Genomic DNA, 25,055 nt, shown 5'->3' on the forward strand with positions numbered 1-25,055 from the left:
TCCTGTGTTTGTGCTGCCAGGGTGAGAGAAAGATATACCTCTTCAGGCTTATCATGGAGTTAAGCCTGAACTCTGACAACGTGAGGCCTGACAAAGGAAAGATGAAGGTTTGACTTAGCAGAAACCTAAGGAAACACGATTTCACTTTAAATAAGTCTCTCTTTGTCTCTCCCTCACGTACACACAATCCCAGTCAAAGTGATTTCATCTCTCATAGTTGAAGGTCAGCCATCTCAAGCCTCTATTTTTTCCATACTGAGTCACTGTTACCACCCTCCTGTCAGATCTTCACAATCAACATCCTAAATAAACCACAAAAGCGAGGAAATTTGAAGTTATTGGACACTTTTATTTTAATGTAGCACCCGGTTCCATATCACATACATTTTCCAAAATTAGATGGGCATAGTATAGAGCGCTATACATTTTGTAGCTTACCACATGGACATTCTGCAGCTGTGAAAACAAATTGCTTAAAACTGGCTATCTACTTCATAAGTTTAAATTCAAATATATAATAGCTTCAGGGTATTTTTTTAGATTAATAACGATAATGCTTGCAATACGATTTTTGTATCAAAAAAATCAGTAACAGAGTAAAACATAATGCATATGTTCATAGCACATTATCAAGAAGATAACTGGAAAAAGCCTTAAACTACATAATTTCTTCTCAAAGGTACTACATCATTTGGAGATCTTTTTCCTAAAAAAATAGTTTTACTCTTCAGTCAATAAAATATGTGACTTCACTAGGGCCTCTTTCCCATCTGACTTTCATAACTCCGTGTATTTTCTTGTCAAGGACTGTGCTTGCTGAAGGCCAAAGGACTGACAGTGCTGGAAAAAAAAGAGACCCCTGGCTTGAATCTTCCAGGCTGTCTTTCTCCTATCCTGGAAGTCCAGTGGGAGGAAGGCAGCTTACATACCAGTGAAAGGCAATTTCCTTATCATGTCCACCCTAAATGCTCCTGTGAAGTCTTCCAACCCCAGCCATCCCAGTGGAGTTATTTTCAGCCCGAGTCGTCATCGCCCTATGTTGGTTAGCCCTGACAGCACTGAGCTGTGCACACCTCGATGAAAGCTGGGCAAATTCCTCTCTCCAGCATGGCTATAGAGTTCCTAGCAGTAACAGTACCGCTGTACACACAGGAAAAGTTCAGAGACAATCATGGGAGTTGAGAAGGACATTTGCCAACTTACCGACAACAGAACTTGATCTACTAATTCATTAACATTTTTGCTACATCAGCAAAACTCTATGTAAGAGGGAATGAAGAACTCTTGGGAAAGAGGTGGTAGTGTTTCCTCTGCATTCTAGTATTAATTTAATAAACACAAGAAGGGCGTCGATCACCGAGGACTGATGTTTTTTTCACAGACAGTTTGTTCAAATGAATGCTTCTGAAGTGGAAACCGTTCACCTTGTGTAATTATCAGGTCACTGTTTATATTTAAAGGCTCATATAAAGATGGCTTGATCTGTGAAGGTAACCATTCACTGTACTTAGCTAGGCATTCTTCCTCTTTCACCACTGAATCGCCACATACTGAAACAAATATTTCACAGAAAGTTATCTATGGTTCTTTGAACACCACCTATTCAATGAATAACTCCAGTGAAGTAAACGGAGGATGACACCAGAGGAAGCCCCTATTAAACATGAGAAAGTCACTCACTGTCTTAAAAATGCAACGTGCATATTTTTTCTTCAGAATCACTGAAAAGCTTTCCTCAAAAATCACACATAAGAGGAAAAAACAAAAGGTGCCATATGGTTATTTCCAATTTAATAGCGGGGGTTTATTAACCAAATGACAACACAAGAACTAAAATGCAAACATAGAAGAGCACTTAGCCTAATTAAAATTTCAGGAATGACTCAATGTTACAAATAAATGATGTTAGTTTTCAAACAGCACCACTGATAGCACAAGGACAATAACTCTTCTGCAGCTTCCCAGGAGTCTGTGGCTCTCACATTTTGTCACTGATCAGAAATGACCGTCTGACTCCAGCTAAGCAACAGTACCACAAAAACAGTTCCAAATCTAGAGAAATGGCTGCTGCTCACTCACACAGTGATGTTGAGTTGAATCAAAAGCAATGTGTTAAAAAAACAGATTTATGTTAACAATTCTGCAAACACTTATTTCCACCTTTAGACTTCTGAATCCATATCCCACATCTGCAACCATTCCAGCAAAAGTAATCTGTTTCCTCATCATTTTTACACTTTCCTGTTGATGTCATTCTTACTTATCTCCAAACAAAACTCTTGGCTGCTGTGATGCCCTTCGATATCTCACCGCAGCCATGCTATGACACACCCCAAAGGGAGGCCATCCAGTTATTTCAAATTTGCTCCTTCTTCCTCTCTACCCCAGAGCCATCCCATAGCTAATGGGAGAACATGTAAGACCAAAAATGGTCCAAAAAAATCCGAATCTGCTGCACAGTTTTTGCAAGGTGTATACTTAAATTAAGTCAATGAACAACTGGATATGAGACACATGCGGCATTGCATTTAAGATGACTAACAAGTATGTGACATTCCCTAGCAGCACAGCACATATCATATCCATGAAGGGAGCAAGGTTGATAATATAGCTGAAATCACTCAGTATAAGAATATTGGCCCCTTAAGAGATAAAGAAACATTAATTAGACAGCTTCCATCATGAGAATTGAGATTAAAGCCAACGACCACTGCATCCATGAAAATCTTCCACAGAGTACAATTGGCTTTGGAGCAGACCAAGTAAAAACAACAATAATAATAATAACCTTTGTTTCTTCATTTGAAAACCAGATGGGTATCAGCAGCTTCATCCTATCAGCGGTATCTCCAATGAGGTGCAACAGAACCTTAATGAAAGCCTGCTGTACAAAGCAATTGTTTCCATCATACATCTTACAATCTCACGTGCAGCAGTTTTGATCTCTCTCTTCTTTTGGAAATACAGTTCTTGCACATGTCCTTAAAACAAATTAGCAGCTGTTAAAACAACAAAGCAGACCAATACAAATATACTTAGGACAGCTTTTACAAACATGCCCAGAATGCGTTTTTAACCTCTTGTTAGAAATGCACGGTTGGTTTAAAGAAATTTTTTATGCAGAGACACCATCAGTTGCAAGCAAGTGATCAAATATGGGTGGATAGGAAAGAGTTAGAGCTCAAAAAACAGATACTTTTTTTTTTGTAATTTCCAAAATAATAGAAATTTAATATTTTTACTGTTCTCTCTTACGATTTGTAACTTATAAAATACAAGTTCTCTAACATTAAAATACATCTGTGATTGAATAATAAACAGCACTAAGAAAATAATTATCTGACACATGATTGTGGATAGCGACTCTTTTCGTCTAATGAGTTGGATTCCTGCTGTGCTTTCAATCCACAGTTCCTCTACCGTCCTACAGGAGCTGGTAACATCCAGGAACCCAGCTCCGAAGATGGGTTTTACATTTGAACACCAATTCTGGAATTATGTACCTCTTAATATTCCGGGATAGGAGGCGTTGCAAGAATATGTATAAATCGGGGATTCTTGGCATAAATAAAATACTCTCATTCATTTCAGTGGCAAACTGCATTTACATGTTAGGCTGGGAAGAGGGAGGGAAGAGGGCAGAGCACCTGCCCGGAACCATCTGACAGTTTGGTATTTGCTTTCTGTACCTCCTCCATCTGCAGAGGCAAGCAGGTGCAGCAGGGTGCGGAGGGCAAGCCGAGCACCCCACCGCAGTCACCTCGGTGGCTGCAAGGCCATTGGTGCACGTGTTCTGCTGCTGCACAGTGTGCTGGAGGTCACAAGACGGTTACAGGGCGTAGCTGCTCCAGCTGCGTTTCCAAGGCAATTCGTTCCTTGTGGACCTCCTGGAGGATGAAGAGAGACATGCTGTCACTTTTTCAGCACTTGCACATTACCCCACACCCATGAAGAGCAGCGTGGCAAATTGTTGGTGCCGAGCAGAGGCCCGGGGCTCCACTGTTCCAGTAATTCTCCTTGCTGTCCCAAAACATCACATCACTACCACGCAACCACAGGTAATATAGGTAGAATAGGTAACAGCATAGGCCTATTATGTGAATTTAAGCATTAAGCACTGAAGGTAGAATATGGAAGAAAAGAAAGACTGTAGATAAACTCAATCAAGCGAGTTAAGAATTTATGTTAATATTGAACACGGAATCAGACTTTCATCTTGACTGGAGAACAAATGTAACTTGCCTTCCCCAGGCAAGCGTGTTCATAATATACAAGGAAAAAAAAGCTGTAGCGGATATAAAGCCAAAGTTGGTAATATCTTTGGACTGAGGAAACAATAAAAAACAGAACTGATATTCATAAGAAAGTAGCCCCTTAAGAACATGTTAAAAGACAAGCCAGCAGGTGCTATGAACAACCAGTACTACATGCTTCCATAAAGAGCATTGTTTAACCAGTCCATGTACACCAAATGTGTGACTCCAGGAAACAGCAATGGAGCACAACTGATCAGATGACAAGATAGCTATGCCTGTACTAGGTGCTACCATCACATTACCTGGACTTTTCAGAAAGACAAGGCATATCTTCTTTAGACTTACTCTAGCTGCCAATGGAGCCATATGCATATAGGTGGCAACTTTTCCTAGAACACCTAATTTTAGCCACACACACAGTACAGTTATTCTCCTCCAGAAAGTTAGGAAGTAACGCAGTAGGTTTCATCTGAAAGGATGAAGCAGATTCTCTGCTGGCCCTGCCACACAACCAACTGCAGGGAGCTCTGTCACTGATTTTCAATGCATTCCTTACCTTCAGCTGCTGCTGGAGCTCACTGTTTAACCTGGTGAGCACAGCATTGGCTTCTTTGTTTTTTCGTATAGCAGTCTGAATAGCCCTTTTCTGCTTGGAAGACTGTCTGCCAGACAGATAAACAGAAAACATTTCAATTAACAGCCCCAACAACAGTGGCTGATGCCGGAAGACCAGCCATCCATTCTGTTCATCTACACACTATACACACCGGACTGTGCTTCAAAGACAAGTACAAACTACACATTTAAATGGAGAAAAAATGTAACCCCAAAATGAGATGGCCCAATCAGGTGGACTACTTGAAAGTAAAGTGGTTACACTTCTTAATTCAAGTGACAGAAACATTTTGGGCTGTCTCAATTATTTTAAAATTTGATCCAGGTTAAGAAAAGCCCCTGCATAGCTGTACTTCCTGCAGCGTCTGTGCTTCAGCTGTTTTCATACACCTGTAGAGTTTAACAATTCAGGAGAGGTTAAAAGAAAACACACAAGCCATTCTATTCAGATAGAAAGGATGTCGGCATGAAAATACTGTCTCAGATTATTTTGAGGAACTACTTATTTTGAAGCTTCTTCACTTACAAAATTTATCTTTTTTTTCCCCTCCCAAAGTAGTTATTTCTACCAAAACCACCTGATGTCACAAACAGATACAGGTAGATGACTTACACACTTGCCTCATCTCTTTGGCCGTGTAAATAAAAGACTCCTCACCTATTATCATTACGACTTTACGGCTCATGGTGACCGATTTGGAGGAAACTGCTGTCAGGCAGATAGGTATAAACAGAGACAGCTCAATACATAAAGATCGACCTATTCTAAGAGACAGAGGTAGTGAGAGGAGAAAGAAACAAAAATATAGAAAATAGTGGCTGAATATCCAAGCCCCGTTCCAACCAGGTTACTTTAAGGTTTTACATAAGGCAGCAAAAGCTATTTAATAAGTTTTATCTAAAACAGATATCTTATTTAAATAAGGTCCATAATGGTATGCTGTCCTCATTAGCTCATTCTCTTAACAGAGCTGATGGCACTGATCTTTACAACAGGCTCTTTTGCAGCGCAGTCTGGTCTTTATGCTATTATCTCCCAGTGAACCATCAGTTTTCTGCTTCACTATTCTGCTTCAAACTGCTCTCCACAGGCTATAAAGTAAAACCATCAGGAAAAAATCAGCAACACGCACACAAAACAACCAACAACCCAGGAAGATACAGCCCTGTTATTATTTGAACTTTTAAGGAAAGTGATTGACAAGACAGGATTAAGTTGAGACATTAACAAATACTACTATCTGTCTTGGAACCACTATGGAATTTGCACTCCCAAATGACAAAACAGCACATCCTAGGAGTCTTATAATTTCTTTTAAGCTCCATCTCTGAAACACAGATTTGGTCTGTTGACCAATGGTTTGCCAAGAACTGCTCAACTGACTGGGGCAGCTCCGTTTAGCTTCACACTGAATCAGATGCCTTTGCAAGGCTTTGGGTGAAGGCAGGCTAGACAATTTTCTGACACAAAACGGCTTTAAAGGCCTTCACTTACCATTTCATCTTCCCCTTCTATACTGCTATTAAATACATATATACTGAAATCCTACAAGTTTTGTTGCTAACAGATTTAACCTGTTTTTATGAGAGCAAACAACACATGCTGAGTTTGGCTCTGGGTTATCACAAGTGGTCTATGGCTCATTTCAAACCCTCTTTGTGAGAAAGAAATGTCATAAGGATATGCCCAACACCAAGCATTTAACAACTCAGCTTCCTGGGCACTGAATTAGTTCTGTCTGTCCAAGAGAATGATCAAAAGATTCATAAGATTTGTGCAAGGTGAAAACACACACTCACAAAACTAAAAGGAGTTGAGTTAGAGATGTTGGTTGAATGGCAAGACTTGCTCTTCAAATGTGCCTACCAGGCACAGAGGTAGGACAAATCAGGACCTTTCGCAGAGGCTTACCAACTTAGAGTCATTACAGCCTTAGTTTGTACTGGAGCGGCCAGATGAAGATTTCAGAAACCCGTACCTTGTGAAGTGTTCTCAAAGCCAGAATTGTTAAGCATAAAATCACGCAAAGAGCAAACCCTGCCACGTCAGATCTGATGGTGCAGTTAGGCATGCATGGTACAGCTTGTTTACTTTTGGACTGGGAGATGAGGCTTCGCTGCCGGCAGGGAAGAGGTCACATTTACGGTAGGAGAAAGCTCGGGGGTCTCCAGTCCCTGCACCTCTGTCCGGAGCTTCCTGCGGGCTGGTTTGGAGGGCGGCTGAGCAAGAACAACCTCCTGCAAGGGAGAAGCACAGCAAAGTTAAGTCAGGTTGTATGCATCCCGCCACCAGGTTGGGATAGAAATTGCTGACATCTAGCCTAAGCTTTCATAATTTAAAGTTCTACAGTGCTTAATCTAAATTCGGTAATAGCCTCTTGGGTTTATGACTTCGTTCAAAGGAACAATAACTCCTATGACCCTTTAACGAGTGAAGCGATTACGCTGGCATTTCATCTTCATCTGGATGACAGGCTCTTCAGAACTGGATTGTATGTGGGAAAGGGACAGAAGGGGTGTGAATGTATACACTAGACCTAAGTTGGCCCCAAATCATCGTGACCAAAGCAAGATTTATTTTTAATTGTGCTCAGTCAATAGAAACCAATCATCAATCATTTCCATCCCATCTCCTACCTTGGTCCTTCACCGCCTGGCACGCATTCTCTCCCTGCTTCTCCCCTACTGTCTTACATGAAGCAACATCAAAAAGAGCTTAGGAAGACACATGTATAAAATCATCCATGCAAAATCAACATGTTGAAAGTGCAGAAGTCCAGTTATTTCTCTTGATAAATTACACTGTAGAGAGAGTCCACTTTTCAGGTAAAACAAAAAGCTTTAGATTTTTATGCCCTTAAGAGGTAAGAAGTGTTTTCATTCATTTAAATTGTCATCCTATTTTTTTTTCCTTTTTTTGTAATGGGAAATGGGTTTAATGCTTTATAGCTGCTTTTAAGCTGAAATATAAATATGTGCCTTTCAGAGTATTTAATTACTAGATCTCTTCTACAAGCAATATAAGTTTTATTGCTCTATTTCAAGAAAGAGAAAGCTTCGACAAAAAAAAATTAAGAGTTTTGACAAAAGTTACACATTTAATGCCACAATCAACAGCAGAGATCAAGTTTTACTGCCACTTGCACAGTGTATGCTACTGGGCCAGGCTATCTTCCTTAGTACAGTTTGGCCATTTGTTAATAATATAGGAATAAAACTAAACAAAGAAGCACACAATCACAAAGCAATCCTAAGAAAAAGATCTGTAGTAAGCAGCCTGACTCAGCAGAAGAGACTACTATGACTGACACAGCACCAAAAAAAACCATAACACCATTAGTAATTAAAAAAATTAGAGGAATTAGAAGGAGAGAATGGGTTTAGACATTAAAAAGAGAAACAGCTCTGCCATTACTTTAAAAACAATTCAGAATACGATGAGACCTTTTAATCCAGACATCAGCATATCAGCACTGCACAGATTTCAGATAACATTGTGCTCTGAAATCCTATGCTTGCACATAGCTCACAATGCATGGCAGGAAAGGAACTTGTGTATGCCTTCAACAGCTATGAACTGCTGGGATTCCGAGTACGCAACCCCGGCCTACCTTAAAACTCCAACATACTACAAAATCCACAGGATTAATCTATGGCCCATTTCAAGCACAGTGCTGGAAGAAATACACAATATCCACAAGCAAAGGGCTCTTGGGCTATTATTGCGCCAGCCCTACAAGACAAGTCAGCACTGTGCCAACAGAATGCCTTCTGCACTCCACAGCCAGGTGCTGCTCTGTATTTTCAGGAGCCCAGTGAGATGAGGATGAGCATGAAGAAGGTGAACCACAATAATTTCATTGTCCCAGCAGAGCTGCAAAGTAGTAAGAAACAAATGGGGCTAGGGCAGAAATAGGATGTGGTGAGCATAGGTGGAGCTAGGACACTGTCTGGACAGCTTCATCATGCACAGGAATGGACACCAGAGCATTTGTCTGCACCTCCCATTAAGGAGGAAGTGTGATGATACTCCCTGGCAAAATATGTACTAGACATACCACCTGACAGCAGTTCTTGACTGGGCTGAGCAAAGGTTTTGTGGATGCCTGTGGGTGGAGGGAGGATCTGCCTTTGCCCCCTACCAAAAACCTGTTTTGTCTGAGGCTGATGGAAGGAGGCACGGGGAACATGATCAGCAGCAGGGAAATGCTCACAGACACTGATGGGGCCACTCCATTCATAAGCCAGGATCTGTGAAGAGTGCGACTACAACTCCACTGAGTACTTCATACAAATCGTGTTCATACAAAAGGATAATAGAAATTGCATACCATAAGCAAATATTCTGAGCAGATCTCCCCCACTGCACGTACATTTAGTAGCAGATTCTGACTTGTAGCAAAGAAGTATGTTTACATCAAAACTGAATCCTTAATAACTGGAAGCAAGAAGTGCATCACAGTTTGGAAGAATTACAGTGAGACAGGGGTCAAGTACATCAAATCCTTTTTTGTCTCCCCTAAGGCTTCACAAGCCCCTATTGATTTGAAACAAATGGCAAGCTGCCTTTCTTCAAGCACGTGCATTGATGTGTATGTATGAAGAGCCTTCTTAATGATTTATCGGAGGTGATGTCACACACCATCCCAGTTCTCTCTAGTGCCTTGACCTCCAGAGAAGGTAAACATGTAAAAACGTAACCCCAACCCTCAGTTTAATTGCTTGAAATCTTAAAACAACTGCGTTTGTTGATGAAGGCAAATCACTCAACAACGGTACAGCATGCAGGTCTCACCTTTTTTGCTGAGCTGTTTTCTTCTGCCTGCGACGGGGGTCTATTCATCTGAGGATGTAATTCAACCTCAGATACTTGCTCCGTCTGTAACAACAAATCAGTCATTGCTACACCCACCAAACAACCAGCAGTCACATACAATAACATCAGTGAAAGGAAGCGTTACGCACAAAAGAAAAGTTACTTTAACAATTCAATGGGAGGGGAAATAGAGTCCTAGGGTGACAGCTGAATGGATGACATATGTCTTTTGTTGACTTCTAATGAAACCATTTTCTTGCATTTTATCGTGCTAGGAAATAAGAGCGAAATTGTTGTGGTTCTTTGGGTTTTTATTCTGAGAAAAGTTAGGAACTATATCCATCTCTAAACATAAATGACCTCGTTCCCAGAATTCCTTCCAGGGCTCTCCCTGAGGCCTAGGTACTCAAATGAAAAAACAAGGTGAGGGTGGATAAAAGCTAGAAGGATCGTGGTTGCACCCCATCACCTTATCATCTTCCAAAACTGATGAAAATTCACTGGCATAAGCCTCTGTCTTTGAAGCTGGTAATGCTGGAGTGAGAAAGCATGAATTATACCAAAAATTCCAGTAAAGTTACTGAAAACACCAGCCATAAAAGAAAAAGGCAAATAATCTTCTTCCTTCCTTCCTCCTTTCTCATGTTTCAAACAGAAACCAAGCTGAACCCTCAAAGCACAGGTCTACACTTCAGCAAACCACAACTCCCTCCCAGCAGCGTGTCTGACACAGGCGAACATCAGAAGGAGGGTTAACCCTTGGCGGTGCCTGCCCTCAGATCTTCCAGCACTGCCCAATTTGCTCCAGCAGGACGTGGCACGGCACATCTGCTATGCGAGGGCACCGGGATTTGGAGCTGCCTGTCCCTGGGCATGCTACAGCAAACACGGTATAAACAGGGCACGCCTGTTTTCTGTCTAGAAAGCCTCAGCTGGCTTTTGAAGACGGGAAGGCAGGCAGCAGCGGGGAGGCTGAGGGCGCTTGGCACTCGCAGGCTGCCTCTTCTCCTCTTTCCCAGCTCCTGTCAAGTCGGAGCCAAGCTGACAGCGGCCCCCAGGCAGGACAGGCAGCCTGCCATCGTGCTCTCTCCTCCAAAAGGACTCATTTCCACCCAGGTGAAAGCTTGTGTTTAGAAAAAAGGAGTTCAAGGCGAACCTCAAACTTTAAAGGGGCTGGGATTTTAGCCAAAAAAATAACCTGTCATACACTGAAGAACCTAAATTTGCTGTTGCCAGGAGATTTCTGCTTAGACCCATCAAGTTCTGGAGCAGTCACAAGCTTCACAACGTTTAACCATAGGTTAAAAAAAAATGTCAGAATGTGCAAAATTCGGTGTATTTAAAAATGAAGGACTTTTCTTTTTCCATTCCATTTCCCTTTCTGCTGTAACAAAAACAATAAGAGCTCAGCAGAAAGCTGCAGGGGAAAAGCAGTTCTGTCAGGTTACTGCCGCTCTTCAACCGTACAGTGTTGAACATGTACACAGAGGAGAGAGATTTGTGATCTTGTTTTAAAATGCACGTGAAATTCCTCTGGAGAGGAGGAAGATTTGTCTTGGCTGACAAGATTGCTCCCCTCCTCCTCTAGGTGTGCCACAGCTGTAGCGTTGTCTTATGGCAAAATAAAAATAAACTTACTGTAACTTTCCACTACCATTTGAATATTAGTACCGTAAGCATCTGGATTCCAAATAGCTATTAGTTAGCAATGTTTCAATTCTGGAAACCTTTTTCACGGATTGAAGAGCTCCTTTTATGTCTGTTGATTTCCAGGACAAATAGGAGAGTGAAATGGGAAAGGCAATCTTTTTTTCTGTCTACAAAAATCGAAGACCTTTAAAAATACATTTAATGCAACGTAACATTTCTTTATCAGCAACCCGAATAGCCCATAACCTCCCTGACTTCTACAACCATTTTTTATACATTTGAAAGAAATCAAGGCTCAAAGCACTGCTAACTGCAGCCTGGAAGATCTACGGGGCTTTCACAAATGATTTTGGGAATAGCAAGGCTCAAATCCCCAGCAGAGTCACGCAGTAAAGTTGGCATCAAATCACATCACTTTGACAAATCACTCATTTAGGGACATCATCAAGAGTAAAGCTAGTATTTTGGAGAGTCACGTAGTACGCATGCTCTATAGAGTTCTCATGGTATAGCTTTGCTGTATAACACAGTGCAATGGTAGATGTGTTAGAGCCAGCTCTGAAAGACCAACTTCTTGATAGGGGGCACCAGAACCCCCAGCAATCTGGCCAGGCAGGCTGCTTCTGGTGCTCATGCTCTTGTTGGAGTCTCCATCAAACTTGGCACCACAAGCAAAAATGCAGCAATTTATTCTACAGAATGGAAGAGAAAGACCAACCCTCTCTTATTTATGTGTTAATAAAATGCAGCGTGCTGAAGCAACGTAGAAATAACCAAGTAGTCTTGAGTTTAATGAGAACTATTGGTGATGGGTGGATGGTTGGACTGGGTGATCCTGTGGGTCTTTTCCAACCTTAGTGATTCTATGGTTCTATGAACTCAGCAATGTCAATTACAAATAAGAAGGAAAAAAAGGAAAAAAGGAAAAAGGAAAAAAGGAAAAAGAAAAAAGGAAAATAAAGAAAAAAAGGGACAAAAAAGAAGAAAAAAGAGGAAAAAAGAGAAAGAAACCCTAACTATTGCAGAAAAACTGATTTTAAAAGAGTGCCTTCCTTGCAGGAGAGCATTATTTTAAAGTGAAGAAAACTGAAAAGGGAAAAAAAAAAAGGTAAACTTTGTGTCCTGGTGGAAGGAAATACATATATGAGTGCTGATACCAAAAGGGTGAGATTCCCAAATTTCTGACAGTTTGATAACACATTTCCTAACAATACATCACACACACACATATATATGCATATATTTGAGCAGCTGAGTGCTGCGATGTGGCTGTCAGCCCCACAGCTGTGGCAGCTGTGTGGTTGTGGTACCTGCAGGCTGAGGCCAGGCCTCAAGGCCCAGCGAGAGGGGCTGCACACAGATCAGCCTGCAAAGCTCAGCAGGCACCGGGGCAGGGACCCGCTGAACCAGGCGGATGGTAAAAAGAAATAAATGCCTACATTTGATCATGGAGGGAAAAAAAAAAAAAAAAAAAAAAAAAAAAGGGATCTAGTTCTGGCAATGCAACCCATCCATTCACAATGACTGAAACCGAGTGACTGCCATGTCCCTAAAGTGCCACCTAGTGGCACGTGGGACAGGCCATTTCTCAGTGTTTAGCTTAGAGGAGAGCACAATTAATAGCTGTCTGCGTTATTCAGGGCCTGAAGACTGATCCTGCCCCACACAGTGGGCAGGCAGCAGGTGCTGACACCGTAAGCCTCAGCTCTTATGAAAGAGTCCGTCATTTGCTGGTCACACAGAAGCTGGGTCTATGCATTAATGATTTGCCAGCAGAGCTCTGAGATCCCACCTATGAAAAAGTCTTTGCTTCTCAAAGTGATGGGCTTCTGACACAAGTGCCCAAGCGTAAAGAATCTGTATGCTGCTGCCGTGGATTGTGTCCGGGGCCTGACACCACTTAACCCTGGCAAGAGCCTTTTGTGTAACTGCAACTTGCATCAATGCAAAGAAGGTTTGCTGATTCAACTAACCCGAACAAGTCCCCCAGGCAAGGCTTGAGATGCTTTACAAATACGTTTACAAGACGTATAACAATAAACTGCCTCCCTCCATCACAGCAATAAGAAACTTTTCCTATATATTGGAAATCTCTCAGTTACATTGTACTTTACTTTGTAAAACTCAACAATCTAAAGCTTTGACTATCCAGAGATTACACTGCTTATGCAATATGGCCTTCCAAAAGAAAATCCAGTTACAATAGTGTGAAATTGCTCAGATGGAAGTGTCTTATTCATGTCCACAGAATCGAGCAAGCTTTTGAAACAGCAAGTACTGGTATGGTTGGTTTCACATCCAGCATTACTGTAACTGGGAAAAGAAAATCCTGCCTATGTGCACTACCAGCAGCGCTGAAGACATTTTGCAGATCAGGCATGAAAATATCTTGATTTTGGGAAGAAACGTTAAGTGATCACAGAAAAGAGCATCAGAGTTTCTTCTTTTGGTTAAGGGCTGATAGTTGGACTAGATTACAGGTGTCCAACATTTTACTTGCCTGCACCACACTGAATGAAGAGGAATTGTCTTGGACTGCGTATATGTAGATCACTCCAAAAGTAATGCCTCCCATTTATTTCCATGGAAACTACAACAGATACAAAGAGCACAATAACACTAATTGATAGAGCAAATTCTCAGCAACAAAACACTGTTCTTCAGCAGTCACCACCATGAGCTGTGCACTGTCACCACCAATAAACAAGAACCTGCATGCTGTGCTCGTAACAATCCACATCAGTGAATATGACCCACTGCCACCACTGCTGAAATGCACCACCCACCACCTCACTGTGCTCACATCCACTGGTTGGTCTCCAGAAATGTTCAGCAAGCATCAATGAACATCAGTGGTGCCATTTTTTTTCTGTATGGAGAAATTCAATTCCACTCCTTTGCTTCATTCACATTTCTGTGTCAGACACCATTGTGTCAGACTGCCCCTCTGTTGCCATCTGTCACATGGCACTAACATGCAATGGAATATTTGTGGGAAGGTTCAACCTCTACAGCCATAGCACCAACATCTGCCTCTGATGTCATGGGCCAACAGAATACAATAAGAGGCATTACTTTTGGAGCAGCCCTCATAAAATATATACTATAGTTAAGGCATATAAGCATCAAAACATTTTAATTTGTAATGTTTTTTACTAAAACATAAAAAAGGAGAGCAACAAATTAATAAAACTAGTGGGATATGTGGTCTTGTTTTATGAAACAAACACATCAGCCTGGTTCGAAGGCAGTGGCTGCCATTCTCAGTGAGCTCTCAATGGGTTCCTCAGAGATTTTTGATGACATTTTATTCTTCCTGTGCTTCACCCTTGAAAACAGTTGTTCACAAATATACGTAGTCCCAAAATGCAATGGTACAAATAGAACGTGACTGTGAAGTGAGCGGCATTTCTCTCTGCTAAAATAGGGATTATAAAAGTCCAGAAGAGAGACATGATCAGGTTTTTTAATTGAATACCTGATTGCAACTCTAAAGATTCCATCTGAAAATTTGCAGGTTATGCATTTATGCTGATTGAAAACAGAGTCACAAATTTACCAAAAAATTGATAATTTTTTGGCAATCTTGAAACCCGATCTCAAATTCTTGCATCAGACTGGAAAGCACGGCTGCATATTTTTCACTGTTCACAGCACTGTGTTTAGCCAGTGTATCAAAATACAAACAATTATTCGCCATCACTTGAGTTAGCACTGCACTGTTCCCCATGCCCTGGTTTCACACCTGGGGCTGGGCTGGCCCACCCAATGGGGCACAGCAGCCGCCATGATAGTGTGGGGCAGCGGAGGCTGCAGTGTGAGCTGTGCTGGGCTATGGGCTCGTTATATGTGAACTAGATTATCTTAGTGATCTTTTCCAACGTTAGTCATTCTACTGTTCTTCCAAGTCTCCTGAAGAGTTTCCTTTTGCATGGATCAACATCCAGTTATTAAGAGGTGGTATCTCCTTTTTCCACACTCATATATTCTCCCATTCTTGCTAGGAAGAGCCCTATCCTCCTCATTCTTCCTGACATAAGAAAAAATTGGCCAATAAAGTCTCTGTAAAATGGTCACAGCCTGAGACCAACCTATGGCCAATACTGAGCATTAGGACAGACAATTCCTCATCATTAGGGAGAGCGTTAGGAACTGTGAATGCACTCTGTCTCATGGTCTGATCCTGGACCAGACAGTCATAACCTTCTCACTGCTCCACAAGACAATACTTAACAGTACCTTTCTAAAAGAACATGCAACCCTCACTTACACACTAAGGGCTTTGAAAGCCTCGTATGAAAAACTTTCTTAACTGTATGAGAACGCGTTACTTTACAATTAGTTCTTTGCTTACATTTCCTTTTTTTCTTTTTCTTTTTTTTTTTTTTGCTTAGCAATGCTGGGTAACATGTAGACTTCACACCTGTTTCTCAAGAGTCCAGTTCATACCTGGTCTCCCACAGTGGAAGGTCTTCATGGAGTTTCCATAGTTCTGTTACCTGAGAGCTTTTTGCAAGAGGTAAAATATTTGTATTTGATCTTTTCCACAATTGAGTCCAGCCTACACTTACATTCCAGGCTAACATTACACATGGCAATAGCACCGCTGTAGTCAATGGCACCACTTGCAGAAATAAAATTATCTCTGTGCATTCACTGGAATAGTCCGTAATCATTACCTATACAGTGTCACTGCTTAGCTTTGCAAAAAAAAAAAATTGAGAACAGCTTATCTGTATGAAAAAGTAGGATACTAAATACGCTTAATGCTCAGTATGTGCCCATTGCAATCTTCTATCATCTCTAAGTAAGTTCATTTAAGGGGTATTTCTCTCCTTTCTAAACATTCACTCTTTTCTGTGTTCAGTAGCAATTTCTAAGAAGTCAAGATGTCTCAATTCCAGTTTCTGTGAGTCCAGTCTATTCCACACTGAATCATCAGTTCCTTTTATTGCTTGTTACAGAAACTGAAAATGATAAGACAGAAAGAAAATCCATAGGGATGCAAATGCAACAAGCTCCCGGGGTCTCAGCGTGCTGTTGGCTTCCTCAGCACAGTGTGCAGCCCTAAAGTGTTGATAAGCTTTTTCTTTCCCTGAGCTATCTGAGGGCTGCCGATAAGGTTTAGGCAAAAGGCAGCAAATACAAATAAATTGCTGCAACATTCAGCCCATTCGCAAGGAAAGAATAGGACCCAGATGGAAGCATTAACAACAGCCTGTACAAATACTCCACTTCTACAAAACCAGATGAATGAGAGCTAGGAAGAGGTATGTGCCTTCCACATGAGATACAGGCATTGGATTCTTGGCTTGCTTTGTTGTTGATTTTACGATAAACGTGAAGCCAAATTCAAAAAGTTATTACAACACATTTTAATTAAGATACTCACTTCTATTCCACCACTCTCCCAGAGACCTCTTTAGAAAGGATTTTATGGCAACCATCAACTACTTCCCAAATTCAATTCCAACTGCACTAGTTTCTGCCACTTCTCAAACCATGATTTATTTTGCCCAGCCATTTTAGATTTAATATATAATTTTCATGACAGAAGAGGATAATCCATTTGTATTATATTAGAGTGGCAGATGGTGAAGTCTTTCATGCTATAGAAGACTTTCAGTTTTATTATAGTTACAGGCTTCTTCAGTACCTAATGCACCGATTATACAATATATGTTAATCTGCAGCCAAAACAGTGGAGATGATCAAAAACCCCCACCATTTTCTTGCACAGTGATTGTAAATGCAAGCTAAAAAAGTACTCCTTTGGTTCAATATAACATGGCTGCTTGGGAGAGAACCATCATGCATATGAATAGTGGACTGCCAAAAGCAAAACTGTCTTTTTCTTTTTTCCATAACCAAAAAGTTCCTTCTTGTTAAGGTCCAGATGTCTTGCCATTCCTCACATAATTTTACACAGTAAAAAGGCACCTCAGTTGGCTGCACGTTTTCTCCAAACAGCCCCATAACAGAACTCAGCAAACCCTCTCTCATCCTCTTAGTGACTCAGGCTTTACCCAGATGTCAAAGGCACAGGCTACACAAGGCAACCAGGGGACCAGCAGGTGTGAGTTATTTTGGCCAAAGTGGGGGAAAAAATTACATTACCTAAGGGAGACTTACCAAGATCAGTCTGTCAGGACCTCCGAATTTAACTAGACAAAGCCAGTTATTGGCAGAGGGGATCCCCAGGACCAGCTCCCAACATGGAACCAGCATGTGGCCATTCCACTCAGGAGTCCGGGAGTTCTCAGCAGGATGGATGGGAGCCCTTCCTTCCCCACCCTCTTCAGCTCAGCACCACAGTAAATTAAGTGTGCCCATGCTGTTCTGTTACAGACATTTCTTGAACTGGGTCCCGGTTTTCACTTGCAGTTCCTGATGACGAATGGCCAAAGGGCTTTGAGGAATTAGAAGTATCAAGTAACATTCTGAGAGCAGAACATTCAGTAAGTTAAAAAGAATATCTTAGCTTTCCAACAAAGCCAGGTGCCTGTAACTGGGAAGGGTGACCCACCTATCATACCTCACAGCATTTTGTTTCCATGATTTCACCAAATCAATAGTAACTAATGCTAACGATGGCCTCTGAACTGACAGCTTAACTCTGAGCTCATGGAACATAGTGAGATTTTAATCTTTAGAGCTGCAAGGTACTCGGGATGCTTCACAACTTGGTTATATTAACAACTGCCTACCTACTCCAACTTCACTAAAACACTGCCTTAGTCTGTCATTTTTGTCAATGTCCACCAAAACTGCAAGCATGGAACCGCTGGGAAAAGCAGGTTCCAAGGTCTCTAGAAAACAAAAGTCCAGCACAAATCAGAGCTAATTTGCAAAACCAACAGGCTTAAAATTTAGGCTCTGCAAAAAGAGACCAAGGACATGGCTTTTTTTTCAGCCAAGATATACAGGGTTTTCTTCCAGTCCCACAGTTTTCAAATCCCTTTATGCTGTACCAGCAGGATACCATCACTGCAGGACAAGAAGATACTAAAACAGAGTAATTTAAATAAAGGAATGTTGATCTAATTGGGCAATGCTGCAGATAGTGAGTTATGTTGGAAAAAATCCTGAAGTTTTACTTGTTCTTCAGTGCTCATCCACAATTCTTATTAACGTAAGTATGTCACTAAATCTTTCATAGTAAGCAATGGCAGTAAATGGCTTCTGTATGCTTAAAAGCCAGAAGTAATAAACTGTATTTTGTTTTCCATTAAAAAAAAATAATAACAGAGGCTCATGTGAGATGTGCACACACATGTTCCGTTCCAGCTCAGTTCCAGTGGAATGTTATTCACAGCACCCAGTTATTTCCTGTTTGAAATGCGTACCACTGAGAATCAGCAGTGTACGCTGCTGCGTTCCTATTGTGATTCCTAACACCACGCTGAATATTTCAGCAAGCTGTAGGTTGCCTGTTCTACGTACTATCACTTGGGGGGTCCAAAATGCCTAACAACTTGTGCCTTAAAGAAAAAACGTAGACCAGAAAAGCCATAGGTATAGCATGTCCTGGGAAGTAAGCAAGAGAAGTAAGGGCAGCAACCTAAGTCACTGCAATAGCTTGCAGCATATTAAGCATTTATGGTCACAAGATGAAGGAAAACTGATACAAATATAATTATTCTTAAACCCAAGCAGCTACTACAGATTTGCAAAGTGTAAGATGTGCTATTAGGGATTACAGAAGATGTCGACATCAGTTAAGTCGCACACAAGCATATACAAAGTAGTCAAGTGAAAACACTTCAAAACAAACATACTAACCAAAATAAAACTCTAGTCTTTATATAAGCCTGTTTCCATACGAACTCTTTCTAAGTGCCCTTCATGGAATTTAGGCAAAAACTGATTTCTTTTTTTCTTTCAAAAGAAAAGCAACACGAATTGAGGGTTGTAATAAAGCATTTCATACCACGTTTCACAACATCTTACTGGAAACATCAATTCAAAACAGTTTGCAGAGCGGAGAGATATGAGTTGGAATTTGGACTAGAAGATCATAAATCAGAGATAATGGAAAAATGAACTGTGGTACTTCTCTACACTATGTAAACTTGTCTTTTGTCTGTCTTTATTTAACTCATTTGCAGTCACCACAGCTACTTCAGATGAAAGCATCGCAGCATTAAAGAAATGCCTGGTGAAAGTTCTGAGGAAAGCCTGGGTACAGGTTATGGACTGATGGAGATATAAGTTGACAAAACGCTGACTTTGGCAATGGAGAAAAATATGAAGGAGATAGAGTTACTGAGACGACCTGATAGCGGCATTTCAGTATCTAAAAGGGAGCTATAGGAAAGAAGGGGACAAACTCTTTAGCAGGGTCTGTGGTGACAGAACAAGGGGAAATGGTTTCAAGCTTAAAGAGGATAGATTTAGATTAGATATAAGGAAATGGTTTTTTACTGTGAGGGTGGTGAGGCACTGGCATGGGTTGCCCGGAGAGGTGGTGGATGCCCCGTCCCAGGAGACATTCCAGGTCAGGCTGGACGGGGCTCTGAGCACCCTGATGTAGCTGTGGCGTCCCTGTTCATTGCAGAAGAGTAGGACTGGATGGCCTTCAGAGGTCCCTTCCAACTCTAATGATTCTACAAGTTACCATAGCTTTTCAGAGGCCATCCAGAAGAAAGAAACAATGAATCCACCAACCTAAAGCCGGTGCAGAGGTAAGAACAGCCACAGTCACATCTGTGAAGGTGTCTCCCTACCCAAAGGCAGAGCTGACAGCATCAACTCACACCAGAGAAGACAACCCCGCTGCTATTACCCAACTGGCCGATTCATCTCAGGATCTCAAGATTCAAGCTTCTCACAGTGAGATTGCACTGAGCTATAGAGTGGAGGCCACAGCAATAGTAGCTCTCAGTTTCAGCTTGTGCCATACTCATCCAGCGATCCATCCTTCTCCCCATTACTCAAGAGGCAGAGCTGGATGTGGAAATAATTTGAAAAGTCTGCAATATGACTGGAGATATTTGGCATGCTGTGACTAACCAGCGTTTCAGTAACTTGCTGAGCAGGATTACCTTGGAGGATCTGACAGGAAAAATAATGTTTCCCTACAGGTTGAAATAAATTCTACTAAAAACAACAGCAACCATGGGCCAAGATCAAGACACTATTTCTACACTGCTTTTAATTAAGCTATCCCTTGGTAGCTCTCTTTTATGCACTTTAGCCTTTACAACACAGGAGCTCTCTAATCTCACTCTGAAGAGTCAACTAGTCCATGCTGGTTCTCATCCATCCATAGAAAACTGCACTCCTCAGAAGAAACTGTTTCCCTCTCTTCCTCCATAAGCTGACTTCCAAACCTGAGCCAAAACAATCACACCACAAGCATACTTACATGGTGCACAGCCCCTGAAATATGTGAGGCTCACTTCATTTCCAAGGTATATTTGTTATTAGCAGTACTTACCTGCAGGCGTACAGCACAATGTTAAGGCAATACAATAGGATTTTCAATAACATTATCGAAAACTAAGTTAAAATGGAAATTTAAGAACAGATTGGTAAACCCTGAAACAGGAAAAAAGCTGAATGCATCATTTCAACATCACGGCTTCTCTTCACATTTTGATTCTGCCTCTGTTTTGAAAGGATATCCTTACCTCTTTCTTCATGCTCTTTAAATAAAGGCCCCATTGGACAAATGTAATCTGTATGTTTATTATTGTCCACATGCTATTAGTAAGGGTCAGCTAAGCTGAATTACGACCCTATCACACATACTTTCCTACTGTCTGCTAGCTTTGTCACAGAAAGGCACATTTGGTGATAAATTAAGCAAAATGTGACAAGCACTTATGTTTATTACATTTTCAAGAACTGGGTTGATGTATATTTTTGCTAGGTCCAAGGAATATTTTGATATTTGATAAGATATTTTTTAAAAATCATCAGAAATCAAATAAGTAAATGTAAGTGATGCATGTAAGTGAAGTATCAGCTAAACATATACTGAACATATATTCAGTACTGAACAGGCATAGAAACCACTCCATCTCTTTTCCTTTTTTCTTTCTTTTTTTTTTTCTTTTTCTTTTTTTTTTTCCCAGCAAACAGCCTTTTGTATTGGAAAAGAGAGGATCAAGAATTTCACGTGAGACTCTTCTTGCGTTTCCGGCTTTAGAAAGGTCCCATTCCCCAAGACCCAGTGTAGGAAGAGAGCAGTTGGTTCAGACTGCTCTCCAGGGACCATCAGATGAAGCAGAAACATGATAGGTGCACTAAGGTGCATGTGATATTAGCAGTAGGCCTAGCGCCACACTGACTTGGGGGAATCACGCAGGTTCAAACCAGAGTACCCTACAGTCCTCAAGGCAAAAAAATAGCTGCACTCAGACACAGCTAAAAGGGAGCAGGGCAAGAAAGAGAGAAATGAGCCGCTGGTACAGTTGTGAGTAGCAGCAAGCCTCTTATCGTTTCCATTATAAGCACAGTGCAGCAGGAGCTGCTCACGGGCAGACTCCTAAGAGCAGATCCAACACTCAAGTGATAACAGTTTCTGGCCCAATGAAAGTGCCTCGCTAAGCTTTCATATGTAATGGGCTGTTAGCTTCCCTGTGACCATGTCATCTGTTGAACGCCTCACCTAAAGAAGCAATATATGAAGCATACTGCTGCCTAAGATTTGCCAGAGCCAACAATGTAACACTGCCTAAAATATGAAGAAGTATCTGAATGCAGATACACACAAACTCATCAATTCTGAATGGCGCTGTGATTGCATGATACTCTAAATACAAACCAACGCACAAAAATCATCTACAAGCAAAACAAAAGAAATGGTTTCAAACTGAATAACATCACTGGCATAGGATTCACTTCCTTTTAGCACTGATTTTCAAATCAACGGGTGACACTCTTAAAAGCTGCAGCTCCCTTAACAGATGCCCTCTGAGCATTTGAAGCTTGAGAAGAAAACAGGTATCAAGCCCACGCCTATCAGGCATCAGGCTCCTATTAGTAGAGTAGCCTTACTAGCATTTAATTTACAGTTTTGTCTAGTGGGTACATGTAAGCTCCACTACAAAGAGATTTAATTAGCCCGTAATTTGAGACTGCAACACAGTGGATAGACCGACCAATGAAGACAGACATGTATGGAATTGCAGGGCAAACTGCGGAGCTGCATTAACTTGGAAGCAAGAATGGCTACAATGTCCAAGCCAACTTGTGCTAACCACTGCAACAGCAAAATAACCAAGCAAACAATATGCAGCAAAATGCTGAAAGCTTGCCCATACCTGAGATACAGAAGGTCGAGGGGGCAGCGCGGGTGGCGGTGGGGGCAGCCAGCCAGACCTCACAGCTGAACAGGGAAAACGAAAAACAAACATTAACTTAATTACAAATAAAACCAAAATTTATTTGCATAATTCACAGTGATGAGGCAGCATTGAACATGTTAGTAACAGAAACCAAACTTGATCTTTATTGAGGAAACCCTGTTTGAAATAACTTTCTCCAATGCTTATCGTTCTATAGAATGAGCAGTGATTTAATTATTGTAAAAAAACCCCATAATATTATGATAAAAAGCAGAGATGGAAGCCAGTCAGCCACAAAAGCCTTAACTAAAGAAGTCCAATTCCAGTTAAAGAACACCAGAAGGAGAGTATATATATCCTTGGTACTTTGTTCTTTGTCCTTCACATCGTGGCCTTTTAAAAAAGCAATGCTGAGTATCTAATGTGGGGTTAGACTTCATAGAATTATACAATGGTCTGTGTTAGAAGGGAGTTAAAAGACCATCCAGCTCCAGCCCCACTACTGTAGGCCCCTAGTGGGGACACCTTTCACTATGCCAGGCTGCCCAGGGCCCCATCCAACCTGGCCTTGAACATTTCCAGGGATGGAGCACCCACAGTTTCTCTGGGCAGCCTGTGCCAGTGCCTGATGGAACAAGGACTGATGGAACAAGGACTGATGGAACAAGGACTGATGGAACAAGGACTGATGGAACAAGGACTGATGGAACTCCTTGGGTGGTTTACCCTCCCCAGGTTCCTGTGGCATTGAGTGCACAGCAATTGCACTAGTAAAGAGGCAAAACAGTCCATCTTGCACTGTTACTTGAATAGTAAGAAAAAAATATCCAATATTAAGCATAGAAATGCTTCCCACCACAATAATGCTAAACAAGCAATTATATTTATACACTTTTTATTTCCATGTATGATTTAAAAAGCCACAAAGACCATTACAAGCCTTGTTTCAGCATAGCTATTTACATATTTTATATCCCAAACCTAAAAATGTCTACACGGTCGAAAATATGAAGACAAAAAGTATTAACCATTAAGCCAGTGATGTGAAAGTAAAAATGTGTGGATGAAATTATTGAGAACAGTCACGCTGACTATACACAGCTCCCAAGAGTTTTATGGTTCAGTGTGCATGGTGGTGATGAGTTGACAGTTGGACTCAATGACCTTGGAGGTCTTTTCCAATCTCAATGGTTCTATGATTCTAAAGTATTCTGGGCTTTTACATCTTCTGTATCATCATCTCTTGAATCGAAATGAAGCCTAATATCACCGTAGACAGTGGCAGACAGAGATAGAACAATTACAACCCAAACTGAGGTTAAGCAAGGGAGCCACTAACATACCTAAAGGTGTGGAAGAGATATGGAAAAACAACACAGATAAAGCAATTACAATCCTTTCTCTTGTGTTAAGTAGCTCCATCTATTAGGTCACTGCAATACCAGCGTGATGTCCTCTCCACCACACTCTCCATCTGTCTTCCACACAATCAGTTTTCAGAAATGAACAGCAGAGTAAGAAGGCTTCCTTTCTTTCAGTCACAAATTGAGATTATTATTTCCTTTATCAGAGCACTGGCAGTGCAGATACTGAGCTTTAGCAGTTACAGGCATTAACAGTGTTTGAAAACGAATGCAATCCAACTCAAACGCAAATGCTCTGTAGGTCAAGCAGCTGCACACTTCAACAGCAGCAAGTACATATGCTCAATTCAATATGTTTATCTTCAGGAAATCTTGTGGAAGCTGTGCTTCAGTGAGTGCACCTTGCTCTCCCACCACCATTACTACTTGTCACCAAGAGGAGATCACCTCTGCAGGACAAACAGTTCAGGCAAGGAGCACAATCCACGCAAGATGCCTAATGAGCATGACACTATGCAGGGCGCTGCTGCCACAAGGGTCTAAGAGCAAACCACAGGCATACAGCTGCTCCTCTTGCCCTGCCAAGAGTATGCAGCCCTTCCAGGCCCCATATTTTCAAATCTGCTGGCTTATGCTTCAGCAGGCCCTCAAAAGCAGAACTATGGGAGCACTGAAAAGTAGCCTCAGCTTGAGCGCTGCTCTAGAGATGTAGCACCTGCTATCCTGGTCCCCAACTCTCCCAGCTCACTGATATACCCAGAAAAGCAGCAGGGAATGTTTTAAGCAGCGAGGCGCTAGCGTGGCTGGAAAAGCACATCCTGATGTGGTGGCAAAGCCCCACACACTACGAAGCCCCAAAAGACTACTGGGATTAGCCCCCACCAAAATTCCAAAGGGAAAACATTTCTTTCCCTCAAGATGGTCAAATTAAAAACAGAACAAAACACTTCTTCAGCTTTCAAAACAGGCCATACGTTAATTCAGCATTAAAGAAGTTATATGCTTACACCATGTGCATTTGACCCAGTTTCCTCTATTTAATCCTGCAAATTCTAACTTA

General features: G+C 41.4%; 1 protein-coding gene across 4 annotated transcripts in view; it reads right to left on the reverse strand.

Annotated features, from left to right (window-relative positions):
• Positions 1–328: 328 nt before the first annotated feature.
• Positions 329–25,055, reverse strand: part of REPS2 (RALBP1 associated Eps domain containing 2) — a 93,999-nt gene continuing 69,272 nt past the window's right edge. For all 4 annotated transcript variants that reach the window (NM_001030806.2, XM_015273117.4, XM_046940654.1 and 1 more), the window contains 5 exons: positions 22,608–22,672; positions 9,667–9,750; positions 6,964–7,109; positions 4,813–4,918; positions 329–3,887 (listed from right to left, as the gene is read on the reverse strand). In NM_001030806.2, the coding sequence (NP_001025977.2) occupies positions 3,819–3,887; positions 4,813–4,918; positions 6,964–7,109; positions 9,667–9,750; positions 22,608–22,672 (470 nt within the window). In that variant the 3' untranslated portion in view covers positions 329–3,818. The remainder of the gene's footprint in view (positions 3,888–4,812; positions 4,919–6,963; positions 7,110–9,666; positions 9,751–22,607; positions 22,673–25,055) is intronic.

Source organism: Gallus gallus, chromosome 1, assembly GCF_016699485.2.
Source record: "Gallus gallus isolate bGalGal1 chromosome 1, bGalGal1.mat.broiler.GRCg7b, whole genome shotgun sequence".
NCBI lineage: Eukaryota > Metazoa > Chordata > Aves > Galliformes > Phasianidae > Gallus > Gallus gallus.